Genomic DNA, 19,357 nt, shown 5'->3' on the forward strand with positions numbered 1-19,357 from the left:
GGGATTTTCATTAATGCATCAGCAAATGGGGCCCACTCGCTACTTTTGTTACAAGTATCTACTTCCTATCTCCAGAAGGTTAAACATCCTTGCCTTAAACCCAACCCTAAATGCACCAGTGAGAGACACTGCATTTTCTATGCCAGCCAAATTAATTAATATTTAAACCATGCTGTACATTACCAAAAGCATTTTCTCACGCAGTTGAGAGTTCACTTAGCAAATCCATTTGACTGAACCACAGTGGGAAAGGATCAGCAGTATAATGCACGGCAAGTATACAACAACTTGCATGCAGGTAACTTGCATTACCGTTGTAAAATGTCAGGAGCATTATCAAACATAAATTTAACACTGAGCCACATTAGGAGAGATTAGGACAGATGACCAAAATCTAGGTCAAAGTAGATTTTAAGGGAGAGAGGGAGAGAGAGAGAGCTGCAGAGGCTGAGGCTTTTTGGGAGGGAATTCCAGGGCAGTTGAAGAGGCGGCCACCAATGGTGAAGCCATTAAAATCGGGCATGCGCAAAGGGCAGATTTAGAGCAGCGCAGAGTTCTCGGACAGCTGGAGGATATTAGAGATAGGGAGGGGCAGGGTCATTAAAAACATGGACGAGAATTTTAAAATTGAGGTCTTGACATACAGGAAGCCAATGTAGGTCAGTGAGTAAAGATGTGGTGGGTGAAAGGGTCTTGGTGTGAGTTAGGGTATGGGCTGCAGAGTTTTCCATGAGTTCAAGTCTATGGCGGTTGGAAGAACAGACACCGGCCAGGAGCGCATTGCAATAGGCAAGTCTAGAGGCAACAAAGGCATGGATGAGGGTTTCAGCAGCAGATGAACAGAGGTAGGTGAGGAGTCAAGCAATGTTATGGAGGTGGAAGTGGACGGTCTTGGTGATGGAGCGGATATGGAGTCAGAAGCTCAGCTCGGGGTCAAATACAACACCAAGGTTGTGATTGATCTGGTTCGGCCTTTGACAGTTGCCAGAGAGAGGGATGGAGTCAGTGCCAAGGGAGTGGAGTTTGTGGCTTCGGTCTTTCCAATATTTAGTTGGAGGAAATCGGTGGTCACACCACCTACAGTAGATAGCTGTGCAGTGCACAGTAGAAAAGGTAGCAAGAGCCAACTGGCTTCCTTCCAGATGATCGCTCCCACGGCTGAAATAGCAGGAATAGATTCCTCTTTTCCAGTACCAGTTCGAAAAATAGGCACTAAGGGGTGGGTGGGAGGCTGCATTTCAGAATAGAAATACAAAACACTCGAGAAAAAAAAAAGATGGAGGGTTCAGCCCAATGGGACATACCCTTAAATTTAGTGCTAGGCCATTCAGAGATGAAGTCACTCACTAGAACTCTGTCCTCCTCCAAAAAGCTGTTGAGGTTGGGAATCAATTGAAAACTTCTAAACCAAGATCTATAGATTTTTGCTAGGCAAGGGCAAGGTTACGGAACCCAGGGTGGGTAGGTGGAGTTAAGATACCAATCACCACAATCTAACTGAATAGTGCAACAGGCTCAAGGGACCTACTCCTGCTCCAAACTTCCTAAAATGCTTAAGCCTAGTTCTAAACTGAGACCAGTTTATCCATTGCTGTTGTTCGATTGGATGTGCAGGTTATTCCAGAACCTTCTTGTGTTTCCCCCCTCCCCTTCTGGCGATACTGACTCAAGCTCTGGTGTAGTCTCTCTATTGACCCCGTGGCCGTTTAGAAGTCCTGAACTCACTTTGCCTGCCTTTGATCTCAAGCCTGCCATTGCTTGTTTTATTTTCCCCCACTTAGAATTTGATCTGAATTTATAACTTTATTTTTGAAAGAATATCCTCATGAATTTGTATGGAATGAAAAAAAACCTCACACATCAGTGGACATGTGCTTGTCTGAAGGCAACGCTAACTCCAGATTCTCCCATCGTCTTTCATGCCTTGCAACTTTCTCCCCACTTTTCAGATGCAACTTCTCTCACTCGGTACTCTTCCAACACTTGCCTCAATGGACAATTTATGTCCACACATGCAGTTAAAAGAGACAGAGACACTGACTGAATGAGGCAGGCAGTGGAATGGAAGCACTAGGGAGATTCCCAGGAGACGTCAGACTGACTGAATTTAATTATATTCTGATTAATGGCAATTCACTGCGCTTCACCAGGGCTGGACTGTACACACATTACTCAACAGTAGTCAGTGGTTACTAAAGAAACTAGCTGGAGTTGCTTTTTGCCAGTGCTCATGCCAGGAACGTCTTAAAAGGAGAGGGAGGTAGAGGGGTTTAGGGAGGGAATTTCAGAGCTTTGGGCCCAGGCAACTGAAGGCGAGGCCACCAATGGAGGAACTATGAAAATTCCAGATGCATAAGAGGCCAAAATTGGAGGAGCACAGATATCTCAGGTGGTTGTAGGGTTGGAGGAGGTTGGAGAGGTAGGGAGGGGCAAGGCCATGGAGGGATTTGAAGAGAAGGATGAGACGTCTAAAATTGAGGTGATGCCTCAAACACAAGTAACCATAAAAAGCCAGCAAAGGGAACAGGATAAACAGCTGAAAGAGACAACTGGATGAGTTTCTGGAGAGAGAAGGGACTGAGGGATATGGGGAGAAGTTGTGTGGGTCAGACTGAGCTATTGAAAGAGGGTTAGGATGCTCGAACATGAACAGCCTTTTCTCATTGTTACTAACGTTATGTTCGACGATTCGGCCAGTGTGCCTCTGTCCAGATGGATGTTACAAGATTGTAATGGAAAGACAGTGGAGCTACAACTCTGGACAGATGAGAGGTGAAATGGGTTAAAGGCCCTTCTTTATCTGAAGCCATCTTGAGCCAATTGTTTTTTCCAATTTATTCCAAGTCTGCAGTATCAGACAATGAGAAAATAGCCAACTTTCATATCCCTTCTGCAATAACATTCTACTTGTAAGTTGCTTGCTCTGTTCAGCTGCAACCTTTCCCCTCTGAAGCTCTGGAGAACTTGCTTACATGTCTGAATACTGCAGTTACTGCAAATTAGGAGTCCTGGGATTATACATTAATGAGTTCCAGAGTGAGTCAATGCTTCACATCTTCTTACAAGGGGCCTGTGGGGCTGATGACGGGAATCGCAACTGATAGCAGGCTGAAGTTTTAATACAGCCAGCACCAATCTCCTGCCAACACAATTCACCCTTAGAAGAACGGAAAAGTTCATGTTCTGTCAGTATGACAATGTTTTATTTATTACTTTCCAACTTATGGTGCACTGCATCTTCATCTCTCCACACATATATTAAAAAGAGGCTTTGCAGAGCATAGGGACATGTGGAGGCCATTCAGCCCCTTCAGCTTGTTCCACCATTCAATTAAATAATGGCTGATCTATATCCCAAACTCCATCCACCTGCTGTGACTCCATATCCCTCAATATCCTTCGCTATCAAAAAATCTTATCAATCTCAAGTGCATGTCCAACACGGTCAATCCCACTTTTGGGATGGGCCCGGTGGTCAGCTGATTGTCCCGAGCACGGGGGACGTCTGACAATGGGCAAAAAGGAATGCTCACCGTCAATCTGCCAATAGTGGGCCTGTGAGGGGAGCAGAAAAATTATTCCCCAGTCCATTCATTTTTTTTCTCTCCTTCCCCCTTCCTCTCCTCTCACACTGGGGGAGATCACCAAGGTATGGACTCACCGCAGCCACAGGTCATGCCTCAGCAATGACAGTAACGTTGCCATCTTGGTACTGGTGTTCCCAATTGTGGGTGAACATATTCCTGGAGGTTTCATCACATGACCTACATCTTCCAATCGCCCAGATCAATCAAGCATTCTTCCCCCTTCCCCATTTCCAGTAAATAAAGGCGTCAAAGAAAATGGTTTTAAAAACTTTTTTTTTTTAATGCTTTTTTACTTCTTGCGTTGCTCACCACATTACCCTGAAGATCAAAGCAATCCTCAAAGGTTGGCAACCTTGCTTAGGAGCAGGAGGAGGCCAATTCAGCCTTCTTAATCAACTCAAACCTCTCCTAGTGCCTGTGGACTTTTTCCCTGATTATTGTTTCTAAAACCTTAGCCACCACTGATGTTAAATGGATCGTGGTTCATCTGTACTTCAATTCAATTTTTCCACCTTTGCTCCATAGCCCTGGATACCCTCACCCAGCAAAATTCCATCGATCTCAGTCTTAAAAGTTCCAATTCCCCTCAGAGGGAGTTCCAGATTTCTACTGCCCTTTGTGTGAAAACGTGCTTTCCTGATTTCCCTGCTATCTGCGTGCAATTCTGGTCGCCACACTACCAGAAGGACGTGGAGGCTTTGGAGAGGGTACAGAAGAGGTTTACCAGGATGTTGCCCGGTCTGGAGGGCATTAGCTATGAGGAGAGGTTGGATAAACTCGGATTGTTTTCACTGGAACGACGGAGGTGGAGGGGCGACATGATAGAGGTTTACAGAGTTATGAGCGGCATGGACAGAGTGGATAGTCAGAAGCTTTTTCCCAGGGTGGAAGAGTCAGTTACTAGGGGACATAGGTTTAAGGTGAGAGGGGCAAAGTTTAGAGGGGATGTGCGAGGCAAGTTCTTTACACAGAGGGTGGTGAGTGCCTGGAACTTGTTGCCGGGGAGGTGGTAGAAGCAGGTACCATAGAGAAGTTTAAGAGGCATCTTGACAAATACATGAATAGGATGGGAATAGAGGGATACGGACCCCAGAAGTGCAGAAGGGTTTAGTTTAGGCAGACATCAAGATCGGCGCAGGCTTGGAGGGCCGAATGGCCTGTTCCTGTGCTGTACTGTTCTTTGTTCTAAATGTCCTGAACTCTAATTTTAAGTCCATATCCCCTCCTTCTTGATTCCCTCACCAGAGGAAATAATTTCTCCATATCTGCCCTATCAAATCCTTGTAACAATTTAAGCACCTCGATCAGATTACCCTACAATCTCCTAAAGTCAAGGGAATACAAGCTTAGTCTATGAAGCCTGCCCACATAATTTAACCCCCTTTAGCCCAGTGCCATTTTGGTGAATCCCCTCAGCTAATATATCCTTCCTGAGATGCAGTGCCCAGAAGTGAACACAGTTACTCCAGATGGGATCTAACTCAAGCTTTATCCAAATGAAGCTTAGCTTCCACCCCTTTGTATTCTGTAAGTCAAAATGAAGTCTTTAGATGACACCAAAATTACACTCTAAAAGCTGAGGCGGGGTGAAAAGATGCCATTTAATGGTGGCCCTAGCACATCTTGGAAAATGTCAGGTGGCAGTATTAGTGGAGCTTTGTTGAGTGAACGGGCAGTAGGTGACACCATCGTGACAGTGTGCCAGGACCAAGTTTAAGAAGAGCTGACCGGACCCATTTCTCCTCAATGACCTGAGACTCACCTCCTCAGCAGCAGTTTTGGATGGTTTTTGCTCTCCAGGTTCTTCTCAATCAGGTCCGAGAGAAGCTGCTTGAGGACGCCAGTGGCGTACTCCATCTCACCCTGGAGGGCTGTCATGATCAGTGATGCCACGTTGCCTCGGTCACGCATCGAGAAGCTTCGCTGAGCCTCCAAGGTGCGGATGAAGGTCAGCAGGAAGACCTTCTTGTTCAGCAGCTGCCCAAAGAGAGTGAGAGCCTTCTCCACGTTAGCTGTTACCTTGGAAAATAAAATCAAAGAACAGTGAGCTGCCGAAACACTCGAGACAGAAGAACATCCAGATGGTTTTTCACAAATGTTGTCTTGGCAAGGCCAACTTTTAATGCCCATCCTTAATTGCCACGAGAAGGTGATGATACAACTGAGTGGCTTGCTAGGTCACTTCAGAGGACAGATACCAGTCAACCACATTGCTGTGGGGTCTGGAGTCACATATAGGTAAGGATGGCAGATTCCTTTCCCTAAAAGACATTAATGAACCAGATGGGTTTTTATTTACAACAATCTGATAGATTTCTGGTCACTTTTTCTGATAACAGTTTCTTATCTCCAGATTTTTAAGTTGAACTCAAATTGGCATAGTGGGATTTGAACTCATGTTCTCTGTATTATTTACTCCATGCCTCTGGGTTACTTGTCTATTAACACTATCATACCCTTGCAAATGTAGGGAGCTGTGTGAAGCTCCAGTCAAGGCATTATTACAATGTGTGGGATGGATGTTCCTGGAGAAGACATACTGCATCACAAAAGCCTCCAAATCCACCTCATTCTGATATCTCCAAAGCTTTCCAATTCCACATCCTGCTTAGTCTTCCCCTCCTGCAATCTACAGCAGTAAAATTCACAATACAAGCATATCACATAATCTTATAGCACAGAAGGAGGCCATTCAGCTCACTGTGTCTTTTGAATGAGCTTTCCGATTAGTCCCACTCTTGCACCACAGCCCCGCATTTATTTCTTTTTCAGGTATTTATCCAATTCCCTTTTGAAAGTTACATAAATACATAAGAGTAGCAGCAGGAGTAGGCCACATGGCCCCATGAACCTGCTTTGCCATTCAATGAGTTCATGGCTGATCTTCGACCTCAACTGCACTTGCCTGCCTGATACCAAGACCTTTGATTCCTTGAGAGTCCAAAAATCTATCAATCTCAGCACTGAATATACTCAAGGACTAAGCATCCACAGCCATTTAGGGTAGAGAATTCCAAAAATTCACAACTCTAAGTGAAGAAATTTCTTGTCATCTCAGTCCTAAATGTCTGGCCTCTTATTCTGCCCCCTAGTTCTAGACTCTCCAGCCAGCAGAAACAACCTCTGACCATCTATCCGGTCAAACCCACTCAGAATCTTATGTGTCTCAATGAGATCACCCTTCATTCTTCTAAACTTGAGAGTACAGGCTGCTTCTACTCAATCTATCTTCATAGTGCAATCCTCTCATCCCACGAATCTATCTAGTAAACTTTCATTGCACTCCCTCTATATCCTTCCTTAGGGATGGAGACCAAAATTGCACACCGTATTCCAAGTGTGGTTTCACCAAAGCTCTGCACAATTGCAGCAAGACTTCCTGACTCTTATACTCCAATTCCCCTGCAATAAATGTCAATGTGCCATTTGCCTTTCCAATTGCTTGCTATTTCATGTACAAAGAAACTTAAATCCCTCCAAATTTTAATAATTTCTCACCATTTAGTAAATATTCTGTTTTTCTATTCTTACCAAAGTGAACAACTTTACAATTACCCACATTATGCTCCATCTGTCACCTCCCTGCACCCTCTCAACCCGTCTATATTCCTTTGCAGACTCTGTGTCCTCCTCACAGCTTACTTTCCCACCTAGCTTTGTATCAGCAACAAACTTGGATACATTATACTCGGTCTCTTCATCTAAGTCATTAATGTAGATTCTAAATTGTCTAGACCCTAGAGGCACCCCTCTAATAACAGCTTGCCAACCTGAAAATGATCCTTTTATTCCTACTCTCTACTTTCTGACCTTTAACCAATCCTCAATCCATGCTAATATATTACCCCAACCTATGTGCTTTTATCTTGTGCAACAACGTTCTGTGTGGCTTCTTATCAAATGCCTTTTGAACATCAAAATATACTACAGCAATTTTATCTATCCTGCTCGTTACAACTTCTAAAATCCTTCCTCCACCTGTTCAGGCAGTACATTCTAGATCATATTAACTCACTGCATAAAACAGAAAAAAGTCTCATCTTTCCTCTGGTCATGTGTAGTCTCCTCCCTTCCATCACTGTTCCTTGGCAAACTCATTGCTCTCTCTCCCTTTGGGCTTTCATTCACAGCCTCTCCACAGAATGTTGGGGAATAGTATTTCTCTTTCCCTTACTATCCAGTTTAAAGGGATTATTGACAGGCTGGAATTATGTTGGTTTCCATAAAGGCCCCAAATAAAGCACAGCTCCTTCATAGAGCAAAACGGCAAAATACTGTGAATGCTGGAAATCTGAAATAAAAATAGAAAGTGCTGTGGAGAGAGAAAACCAGTTCTGATGAAAGGTTAACACAACTTGGAACGCTAATTCTGCTTCTCTCTCCACAGATGCTGCCAGACCTGCTGAGTATTTCCAGCACTTTCTGTTTTTACTAAATTGGACTTTGGACCCAGAGAGCTTTCTGTCCTTCACCCTTGAATGGGCACCCAAAGAGTTGATGAAATGTGTAGAAGTAACGTAGACCCCTTTGATCTAAAGTACAGCACTCCAGAGTGGGACATTGGCTGTGATTGGGGTCTTTGAACTCCCCCCACCCCCCTGCCAAAGCCTGGCGTCACCTAACTACTATGTCATCATCTCCTCTCGTCCTCTCTTTGCAATCTTGCTTGTGTCCCTCACTACAGAAACACAGCCCCTTTTTCTGTACGGATTGCAGAGGTGCAATGGCTCTTTGAATGACAAAACTTTTTTTTTTAATTCACCTCCCCCTGCACCCCCCCTCACTCCCCCCCCACACAAGCTTTGAGAGCAGCGGGATTGTGATGTGCTTAAGATCTCCCTGCCCACGAACACTCACACTGCAGGCAGAGAGGAGAAGGTTAAAACAAGACATGTGCAAGCAGCAAGTCAACTGATGGATACGGAGTGAAGGCATTCATTATTAACCAGGACATCAAATACACTGCACAAAAATACACAAACAATGCACAAGGTGCCACAGGTCTGAAGGCCATCAAAAGGACCCCCTCAGAGACCTGATGTAGTTCATGTCGCACCCTGTCGCAGGAAGGGGGCAACCCCGGGTGGCACCCAGCAACTGTCCTCTGTGACCCCTTGCTGCTTCCTCCGCTGCCTCCCTCCCAGTGATGGTGCCCGTCAGTTTGTAAATCAAGGAGAATTTGTCTCCTGTACTGTTTAGGAGATCTGCTCAACTCCGGAAAACAGAAAAGAAACACACGGCAAATTAAGCTGGAGATATTCACCAGACACCTTCATCAGTCATGTGTAGGCCTCTCTCGATGTCAAGCTCAAACTCAATGGCGTCAATAGAAATCCCATCTTCTTAAGTCCAATTGAACACCAAATACATCAGTGAATTGATTGTGAGGTGGGGACAAAGAGATCCTGTGTTCAACAGTGTAAAGAAGAACAGTTCCAGAACCTCTACCAATCATCTCACCACTGCTATTCCTTCAACTGCCTCATTCGGACACAATAGCATCTTCTCACACACAGCCCTGGTTCTTTTTTTAAAGGCACGTCATCCATTATTGTGTCCGTGATTGGTATTTTGCATCAGTTTCTTATTTCAGTTCTCCAGGTTTGCCCTCCCACCTCCACTGCCCCTCTCCAAAGGTATCTGCTTCTATCAGTCCTGCAGTTTCCACAGGCACTGATTATCCTCCGGTACCTCAAACCAAGCACGTGTTCAGACGTTCCACTTTTGATAGCTAGGCAGTGAAGGATAGAACTGGAACCTAGTCTTTACACACTTACAAGCTTTTACTTACAGAGACACACATTAGAAACATGTACGTCCAAACCCAACAACCACAGTTTCACCCTGCACCTACATATAGCCACACAAGTGAATCTCCAGTTAATGCCTGCCACCTGAATACAATTAACACCCAATTAATATACAATTAACAGAGAGTGACTGTCAGCACATGGCAGCGATTCCATCACTGCCCAGACTGATCCTGTCCGCACCCAACACGTATGCACATGCAGCCCTTTTGCAGGGGTTATTGGGTAGTATTCCTTTCGACCATTTTCCGCAAAAGCCCAGAACTGACTGCAGAAGATGATTCAAGATTATTCAATGATGACAATTGGAAACTTGTGATTTTCAATCTCATACTTAGTTGGCCATTCAGCTGCTTGGGCCTGTTCCATCATTCAGCGAAATGGTGGTCAAACTGTATCCTAACTTCCATCCGACTTGCCTTGGCTCGATATCCTTTTATACCCTTGGCTAGCAAAAATCTATTGATCTCAGATTTAAAGTTATTAATTGGGCTTGCATCTTCTGCCTTTTGTCGGAAAACGTTCCACCCTCCCACCACCCTTTGCGTGGAGAAGTGTACAACTCGCCAACAATAAGCATATGGGTAATGGGCACTGTCATTAGAGCTGCAAATGCTTTACCAGAACTCAAAGCACTCAATATGTAAGCTTGAAACTTTTACTCATCCCACACACTACACAAAGTTCAAAGAAGAGTTTCGACTGCCTATCACACCAAGCTATCCTGACAATTGCATGAGTAAGATAGGGTTAATGTGCTGGTAACCCAGAGACACAGAGTAATCAACCAGAGAACATGAGTTCACACTATGCCAATTTGAGTTCAATTTTGGGGAGCAGACAGGAAAGTGGAGTTGAGACCACAACCAAATCAGCCATGATCTTATCGAATGGCGGAGCAAGCGCGGACGGCCAAATGGCCTACTCTTCCTCTTAAGTCCTATATCCTATGTTCCTATATCCCTGTCCTCGTGTTGACATCTTATATCATGGCACAGTGGCGCAGTGGTTAGCACCACAGCCTCACAGCGACCCGGGTTCGGTTCTGGGTACTGCCTGTGCGGAGTTTGCAAGTTCTCCCTGTGACCGCGTGGGTTTTCTCCGGGTGCTCCGGTTTCCTCCCACACGCCAAAGACTTGCAAGTTAATAGGTAAATTGGCCATTGTAAATTGCCCCTAGTGTAGGTAGGTGGTAGGAAAATGGTGGGGATGTGGTAGGGAATATGGGATTCATGTAGGATTAGTATAAATGGGTGGTTGTTGGTCAGCACTGACTCAGTGGGGCCGAAGCACCTGTTTCAGTGCTGTATCTCTCTAATCTCGAACGATGAAATTCAGGCAAAGGGACAAAGCCCACAGGTAGGATTCTACCAAGGCTGACGTGAGTTGGAGCAACGACATAAATCAGGGAAATAGTGGCTAGGTGACACTGACCTTGAGCATTATAAAATGATACAGCACAGAAAGAGGCCATTCAGCCCATTTTGCCTGTGCCAGCTCTTTGAAAGAACTATACAATTAGTCCCACTCCCTCCCCCCACCCTTTCTCCATAACCCTGCAATTCTTTTCTCCTTTAAGTACTTGTGCAGTAAATCTGCTTGCACTTCCCTTCCAGGCAGTGCATTCCAGATCACAACTCATTGAGTAATTATTTTTTGCAACTTAAATCTGCAAAGAATTGGCACAGCCAAGAATTCCCTATTCTGTCATTTCTCCTGGGTGTTCCGCCATTTCATTTTCATTCAAAGGAAGCAAAGGCAGTCTTTGGGATTGGAACACTTCCCCACCTTTCCAAAAAGCTGCTTATATTCTCACCCGACAAGACACTTAACCCCAAATTCAGAACAGCATTACAGGCCTGCCATTTCTAGAAGAGGAGGCTGGAGGAGGTGAGTTTTAAAGCACCTGGAAAAGAATGAGTCACTGTGCGACGCGTCTGAATTTCAACACAAGTGAGAATGCAGGGCAGGGGTGGATTTGTACCTCCATCTCCTTGAGCACTGGGTGATCCTCTATCCCTGGGAAAAGGACCCTCATGGCGTATGTACGGTAATCAAGGAATGGGATCCCAGCACCATCCAGGTCACTGGTCAGCTCATGGATATCAGTCTGCAGCTCGGCAAAAGCTGAAAGAGAGAAATGGGCAATGAAAGAATGAATCATATAAAACAATAGAGCCCAGAAGGTGGCCATTCGGCCCATCGTGCCTGTGCTGGCTCTTTGAATGAACTATGCAATTAGTCCCACTGCTTCCCCAAGCCCCCGCTCTTTTCCTCATAGCCCTGCAAAATTTTTCCTTTTCAAGTATTCATCCAATTCCCTTTTGAAAGTTACCGTTGAATCTGCTTCCACCGCCCTTTCAGGCAGCGCGTTCCAGATCACAACAATTCACTGCATAAAAGTATATTTCCTCATGCCCTCTGGTTCTTTTGCCAATGTTCTTAAATTTGCGACCTCTGATTACCGACCCTTCTGAAAGTGACAACAGTTTCTCCTAGTTTACTCTAGCAAAACCCCTCATGATTTTGAGCACCTATTGAATCTCCCCTTAACCTTCTCTCCAGTCGCCCTCGCATAACTCAATCTCTGGAACCTTTCTAGTAAATCTCCTCTGCACCCTCTCCAAGGTCTTGACATCCTTCCTAAGGCAGAGTGCCCAGAATTGGACACAGTTCTTTAGCTGAAGCCTAGCCAATGATTTATAAAGGTCTAGCTTAACTTTCAGGGTCAGCGATAAAATGCAAGTCGATGAAGGGAAAGTTAAGCAATGTCAACAACAAAACATTTTAACAAGGCTTGAGTTAACACACTACGTCTAACCAAATGTTAACGCCCTGGCCAATTTCCTTTTCTTGTTGCAACACCTTCAATTTGTCGATCAGGACCCCAAGATCGCTCTCATTTGTCGTGTACATTATTTTCTTTCCAAATAACCAAAACTGATGCATACTTGAAGTCATTTGAACAACTGCCGACAACTCACTAAATATCAACTTTAAGGAACAACAGAAAACTATGCAGATGCACACGTGCATCTTGTGAAAGTTCCTTATAAAATCTGAGGCACAGAACCAATATGGAACGCGGGTCAAAGCATCAGAATACTGGTCTCCCACAACATGGTTATGAATATAGATTGCAGGCTCTGAGAAGGAATGATGGGACTCGCTATATTTGAAGCGCGGACTGTAAATTTAATTTGCTGCCACAAATTAGAAACAAAGAAGGCCACAACCCAGTCCTTCACCCAGAAGGGAATCCATCCCAAAAAGCAGGCTTTAAGGGGAAAAAAAGATGGAATTTTTCAGGGGGAGGGGGGGAATATAACAAAAATGGAAAATCTATACTATGACTGCAGGGAGAAGTGATCCTTTCTGTAGTAACCAGTTGAGATAAGGCTCGGCTCGAACAATCGGCCTATCCTCAGGCTTCACAAATCCTCGAGAGAAGCTTTCCATCTTTTACCACCAACCCTTCACCCTCCCACCCCTCCCCGCCCCCACAACCTTTGATAAGGATCCACAGAAACCTGATTTTATTAGCATCACCCGAGCTTTCTCTGTGCCCCCTGTGCTGAACTCCTGTGGTTTCACTCTCACACTGAAGTGAACCATTGATAATTCTCCCTGTGACACGTCTGTACAGAAGTGTTTGAAATTTGCTCGTGAGTCTTCACTTCATTTTTCTTCGGGGTGGTGGGGTTTATTGCGGCTACGAGACAATTAAATTGAAGTTCTGTGAGGTGGAGAAACACAAAAGCTCTAAAAGGAGAACGTTGGTCCCTTATAATGAAGAAATTACAGTGTTGCTGCATGACCCCTGGAGCTGCCAACCCTCCTCTGAAGTCTCCAGGAATTTAAGAAAAATCTCCTGGACACTGCTGGGAGCAAAAACGTGGCGGAAACATCATAGCGATATTAGAAAAAATGTTTATTTTCTCATTTTTCTTTAACCATTCTGTCTATTGGTTACAAATACATTGGGTGACGGGGAGAAAAAAAATGGCTGTTTAACCAGGAAGGGTGGCTGCAGGCGGAGGGCATGTGATGAAACCTCCAGGAATATGTCTGTCCAGAGTTGGCAACTCTATATATACCCCACGTCCATATAATAACAAAATCTAACAAATATATTTAAAACTCTGCTGCCCATATCTCAACTCGCACCAAGTCCCATTCACCAATCTCCCTTGTGCTCGTTGACCTACATCGGCTCCCAGACCGGCAACACCTTCATTTAAAAATTCTCACGCTCATTTTCAAATCCCTCCACGGCCTCCGTAACCTCCTCCAGTCCCACAACCCTCCGTGATTTCCGCAGTCCTCCAATTCCGGCCTCTTGCGCATCCCTGATTTTAATCGCTCCACCATTGGAACGGCTGTGCCTTCAGCTACCCAAGTCCTAAGCGCTAGAATTCCCTCCTCAAACCTCTTCCTTTAAGAGGCTCCTTAAAACCTACCTCTTCAATGAAGGTTTTGGTCGCTTGTCCTAACATTTCCTCATGTGGCTTCATGCTTGACAACACTCCTGTGAAATGCCTTGGGGTGTTTTTATTGTGGTAAAGGTGCTATATAAATGCAAGTTGTAGTTGTTGTTGAAAGAATTAGACTATCAATGTTGACTGGGTGTTTTGAGTCGGATTGGGTCAGGGAGGATTAGGGGACACAAGTTTTAATTTTAATTCATTCTGGGGTTGTGGGTGCCATCAGCAAGGCCAACATCTATTGCCCACCACCAGTTGCTCTTGAGAAATTTACCAAATCTCCTCAGCAGAGTTGGAAAAACGGTAACAGAGTGAAGATCCCTCAAAGGGTAAAATGGTTTCAGCATGTATTATATTACCCATTTTAATTAAATGTTTGAGCCACCAAATGAGAAAGATCTCCCAATCCTTACAGTCATGCCGATTAGGGTCTCCTCTGTTACTCTACAATCAATGCTTTTGATAACTTCCACCTTAATTCCCTTCATCGGGGCACCGTAATTGGCAAGTTCAGAGGAGACCTCAGGACCCAGACATGGAAATAACAAGCAATTAGGTTTTGTCTCTCAGCTCCAGCGAAACCTCCTGTGGCACATCTACATCGCTCTACACTATTTAATAAGGACCACTGTGCCCTGAACTCACCAGCTAAAGTTTCATTATGTGAAGGTTCTGGGGTGTTCTATCCACACCATGTTACATATTTTGTAATTTTCCTTTTTAATAGCATTATTAGCAAGCTCTCAGCAAAAAGGAAGATGATTACCGTCCAACACATGTTAGAAATGGAATTTTGAGAGGGACCTGAAGCATGCAGCTTTTCGTTCAGTGTTGTTGGCGAGGCTGCCATTTATCGTACACCTCGACTTGCTCTAGGTAGCGTTATTTATAAAGGAGCAGGGGAGTTATGATTTGGATTTTGATAAAGTAGACAGGGACAAAGAATTTCCAGTGGCAGGAGGCTCAGTAACCAGAGTATACAGATTTAAGATAATTGGCAAAAGAGGCTGAATAGAGGTTTTTTTTTAACGTAACGAGTTGTTGTGATCCGAAATGCACTGCCCTAAAGGGTGGTGGAAGCAGATTCAATAATAACTTTCAAAAGGATAAATACTTGAAGGGGAGAATTTTACAGGGCTACAGGGAGAGAGCAGAGTAGTGGGACTAATCGAATAGCTCTTTGAAAGAGCTGGCACAGACGTGATGAGCAGAATGGCCTCCTTCTATGCTGCGTCATTCTGTAATTCTATAACTCACCTGGTGTCCTGAACTGCATGGCCCTCAACCAATATTCCTAGTACAAAAACTTCACATTGCTGTTTGTGGGGGCTTGCTGTGTGCAAATTGGCTGCCACATTTCAATAGTGACTACACTTCAAAAGTACCTCACGGGCTGTGAAATGCTCTGGAACATCTGGAGATTGTGAAAGATGCTACAGGAAGGCAAGTTCTTTCATTCATTTTCTTTTAAGGGTGTAGATTCAATGCGCTCTGTCTGTGCTGTGCGACTCTGTGATTCTAATATTTCACCTCACAGACCAGGCAGGTCCTAGGTTCAAATTGATCTGCTGCACGTAGGCTGACAACACCCAGCTCTACCTCACCACTACCTCTTTATCCAAGCTTTTGGTCATCTGGCCTAGTCTCTCCTTACGTGACTCGGTGTCACACATTGTTTTATAACTCTCCTGTGAAACGCCTTGGGATGTTTTATTAAAGGCGCTATGTAAATACAAGTTGTTGTTGATCTCATCTCCTTAGCAGTCGGACAGTGCAACAGATCTCAAACCCCCTGGATGGGAGAGGGTCAAAATGAGCCTAATGACTTCCCATAGGCTTCTGACTGTAAATGCTTATTGGAAAGCATCACAGCTGAGCCCAAAGTCAAATTGCCTTGACTTTATTATCCAGGCCGAGACGTGCCGATATACTGGAAGACAGGCAGTACCCATAGAATTGCATCCAAGCTACCACATGGAGTAGTTGAGGAAAATATCACTGATGCATTTAAGAGGAAGCTAGATAAACACATGTGGGAGAAACGAATAGAGGATATGGTGATAGAGTGATGTCACACTCAGGAGAAGTGCAGCGATGAAGATACAGAACCAAATTGAAAAGTTATTAAAAAAAATTGACTTTTCCTTTAAAAAAAATTGGGCAATGTGCTACAGAATGGCTAAAGGTCAGCTGACTTGCCTGTATATTCAAACTGCCTCACTGTTTGTTAAGGACAAAAGGATACATTCCAGGCTCAAAGGTGTCAATTATACCTATTCTGAAACCATCAAGAGACATTCCTGAATTGAATGGGTTCTTCTGAAACAAAGAAGGTATGAAGTAGCCACATCCTGGGCTATTATGTGGTCACAACAGGGAGGGGGGCCATGCATCTCATAACAGAGGCTAATGTGAGAGAATTTTACCTTAAAAAGGTAGCTCTTCTGTTTTAAACCTACAAGAAAACCTGTTACTGTCTGTTAATTTGACAAATAAAACACAAGGGGTTAAACAACCCTAGTGACAAAAACACTTGCTGCGGTCAGTTGGGAGGTGAACACTGGGGACCAGCCACACCATCATCCACCTGGCCATGACAGTGAAATGAAGTAAGACAGCAGAGGTATCTGGCGTGGAGCATAAACAACAGCAAAGACCAGTTGGACTGAATGTTTGTGCTAAAAATATTATATAATTCCATACAAAAGGTCCGCACCTTCAGAAGAGAGAAAAAGCAGAGGGATAAATGCCCACAGAGGATGCATTTTCCGTGTGATACAGAACTGGTGGTTTAAGCTCCTACCTTCCTTGCATTCCAGAGCCACCCGAGACTCCAGGTTGTCCATCTGCAGCTGGAGTCGTTTCAGCGTGCGGTCAGCGTCCCGTGACTTCCTCTTGTACGCAATGAGGACGATGACAATAATGAGCAGCAACAGGGCCCCCCCTCCCCCGATTCCTACGGCAGCCGGCATGGTGAGGAGCCTGTCCGAGTAGATGTGCAGGATTCCTGGCGAGAACTCCAGCCCTCCCACCTTAATCTGCGAGAGAAAAAGAGAAGACAGAGACTTTTACCTTGTGCCATCATCCCTTCTGTCATTTTGCTTCTCCTGCCTTCCACCCTATCACAGACCTTCCCATATGATCTTTCCTCCTCTCCCTCACCCTTTCCCTGCCTCTGAACTTACTTAAAAACTGCTACAAGATCTAACCTTTCCTAGTTCAGACTAAGGGTCACTGACTGGAAACACCGGGCTGAATTTTCCTGGTCCTGTGGAGACGGGTTAGGAGGTGGGACAGGGAAGAAAATGAAAGAATCTCAGATCAGAGAGACTCTGATCGCTGATGCGATCCTGCCTCCAAGCATTCTTGTGGGAGGCAGGGTGAGACCAGCACCGGTTACCCATACGGCAGCAGCCGTTAACTAATTAGGCTCAATTAAGTCCCCACTTGGGGTCAAATTGGTGGCATTGCCGGGATCTTTCCAATGGTGGATGGGCCCCCTGCCCTCCAACTGAGGCTGAAGACCGGCCATTGCCTGGAGGCAGCCTCACTGCAGCAGGACGGAGGTGTGAGGGAGCGGGGAGCAGGGGGAGGTGATCAATGCCTCCTTTAAATCCCCCATCCCGAAGCCATGGGGATCAAAGGGTCACAGCTGCGGTCACAGGCCAGCCTGGGAAGGGGTTCTCTCCTCTTCACTGATGGCCTGACAGCCTTGGCCACAAATCTTTTTTTACAATTTCATAATTCTACAGATAGCGCCTCCATTGTGAAGTGCCCTCATGGTCTCCTGCCTGCATCAGCAGCACCCACTTGTCCTGGTGGGGCTGCCGGCCGGACAATGTTACGGACCCTCTCATTGGGCCTGGTGAGGGTCAGTCTTTACTAAAACTTAGCTGTGAGTTAACAATGCGCTGTAAAACAAGGTATTAGAAAAATGGATTCTTGAAGATTAGAGCAGGGTGAAGATCAATTTTGACTGATTGTTGAAACCCATTCATCAAGCACAAACTTAATGCCTTTAATTCACTCACTTCTCACCATCTTTTGTACCCTCCATTCTTTGGTTGGAGCAGAGTTCCATATAGGACAAACTTGCATTTATGCAGCACCTTTCATATCCTCACAACAGTCCCAAAGTGTTATGCGGCCAAGTACAGCTGTTCCACAACCATGGCAACCAATTAGCACAGCAAGATCCCACAAGTGGCATGAATGACCAGTTGATCATTTTGTGGCGGCATTGATCGAGACACTGGGTGAACTCTTGACTGAATCACAGCATGGACTTTCTATGCCCGCCTGAACAGGTTTAATGCCCCATCCAAAAGACGGCACCTCCGATGGTGCAGCACTCCCTCAGTACCGCACTGCAGTGTCAGCCGAGATTATGTGCTCAAGTCGTTGGGATTATGAGGCACGGAGAGGCATCACGTAGATTCCTCAGTCTCAGATACACGACCATAATCGAGCAAGAGGACGTTAGACACTTCCTTTCTGTGAGGAAGGCAGAGACTTGAGAAAATGCCACCTCAAGAGGCCTCCTGGTAGCCATCTAGAAGAACAGCTTTGGTAAAGACCCAGTAACACGCTCACCAATATCAAAGCTCGTCTCTTTATCTCATCACCCATCTGGGTAGGGATGATTTGTGGGGTGTGGAAACAAGAGAAAACCAAAATAAAAAAAACAAACATTTAAGATAAATAACACCCGTGCCCAACTTGGATTCAGGCAATTGGGTTGGAGAGTTCAGATAATATCGTACATTTGAAATGCAAGTTTTCAGGGTCCATGAAATACTTTGCGCAGTTTGGCATCTGACACCTCTTGCCATAATCCCCATGTTCCCAAGTTTCCTGTGAAGGAACGGAAGAACAGAACTTTCCTACAAATGGAAGACTGTATCCAATCCAACATTCCAGAAGATTGATGAGACGTTTGGGAACTGACTAAGGATCAAAATACCAAAATAAATCAATGCTAGGGAGACTTGGTCAAATGAGGAAACAATTAAAGCAGACTTGTTTTTGGGCACTCCAGTTAACTCCCAATGAATTTCAGTCAGTGCATGTGTTTCATGCAAGATTCAATATGATGCAGTGCGGTTCAGGCAAGATGTCAAATTGAGGCCCCGTCTGCCTGCTCAATGGGTGTGACTGATTCCATTGCACTTTGTGAAGAAAAGCAAGGACTTGGCTGGTCTTTCATTGCATTGGCTTTTTGTGGAACCCAGCTGTGCAGAAATTGGCCGAAATAATAGCAGTGACAGCACTTCAAAAGTAATTTGTTGGTTGTAAAGTGCTTTGGCACATTCTGCGGACGTACATTATAAATGCAAGCTTTTCCTTTCTCGAGAGCACAAACCAGGCTGTCCTAAAATGAGTATAAATTTGACACATCTTTGCACTGCACAGCAAGCAGAGAGCCTCATTGATTGGTCCGCTTTCTTCGAGTAAACCTACACATTAGATATAATCAG

General features: G+C 44.9%; 1 protein-coding gene across 1 annotated transcript in view; it reads right to left on the reverse strand.

The window, feature by feature from the left end:
• The window catches only part of LOC137380263 (plexin-A1-like), a 484,672-nt gene that overhangs the window by 40,987 nt on the left and 424,328 nt on the right, over positions 1-19,357 (reverse strand). The window contains exons 20-22 of the mRNA XM_068052142.1: positions 16,684-16,918; positions 11,381-11,523; positions 5,350-5,606 (exon numbers count right to left, since the gene is read on the reverse strand). Of these exons, the coding sequence (XP_067908243.1) occupies positions 5,350-5,606; positions 11,381-11,523; positions 16,684-16,918 (635 nt within the window). The remainder of the gene's footprint in view (positions 1-5,349; positions 5,607-11,380; positions 11,524-16,683; positions 16,919-19,357) is intronic.

Source organism: Heterodontus francisci, chromosome 19 (assembly GCF_036365525.1).
Source record: "Heterodontus francisci isolate sHetFra1 chromosome 19, sHetFra1.hap1, whole genome shotgun sequence".
Classification (NCBI taxonomy): Eukaryota; Metazoa; Chordata; class Chondrichthyes; order Heterodontiformes; family Heterodontidae; genus Heterodontus; species Heterodontus francisci.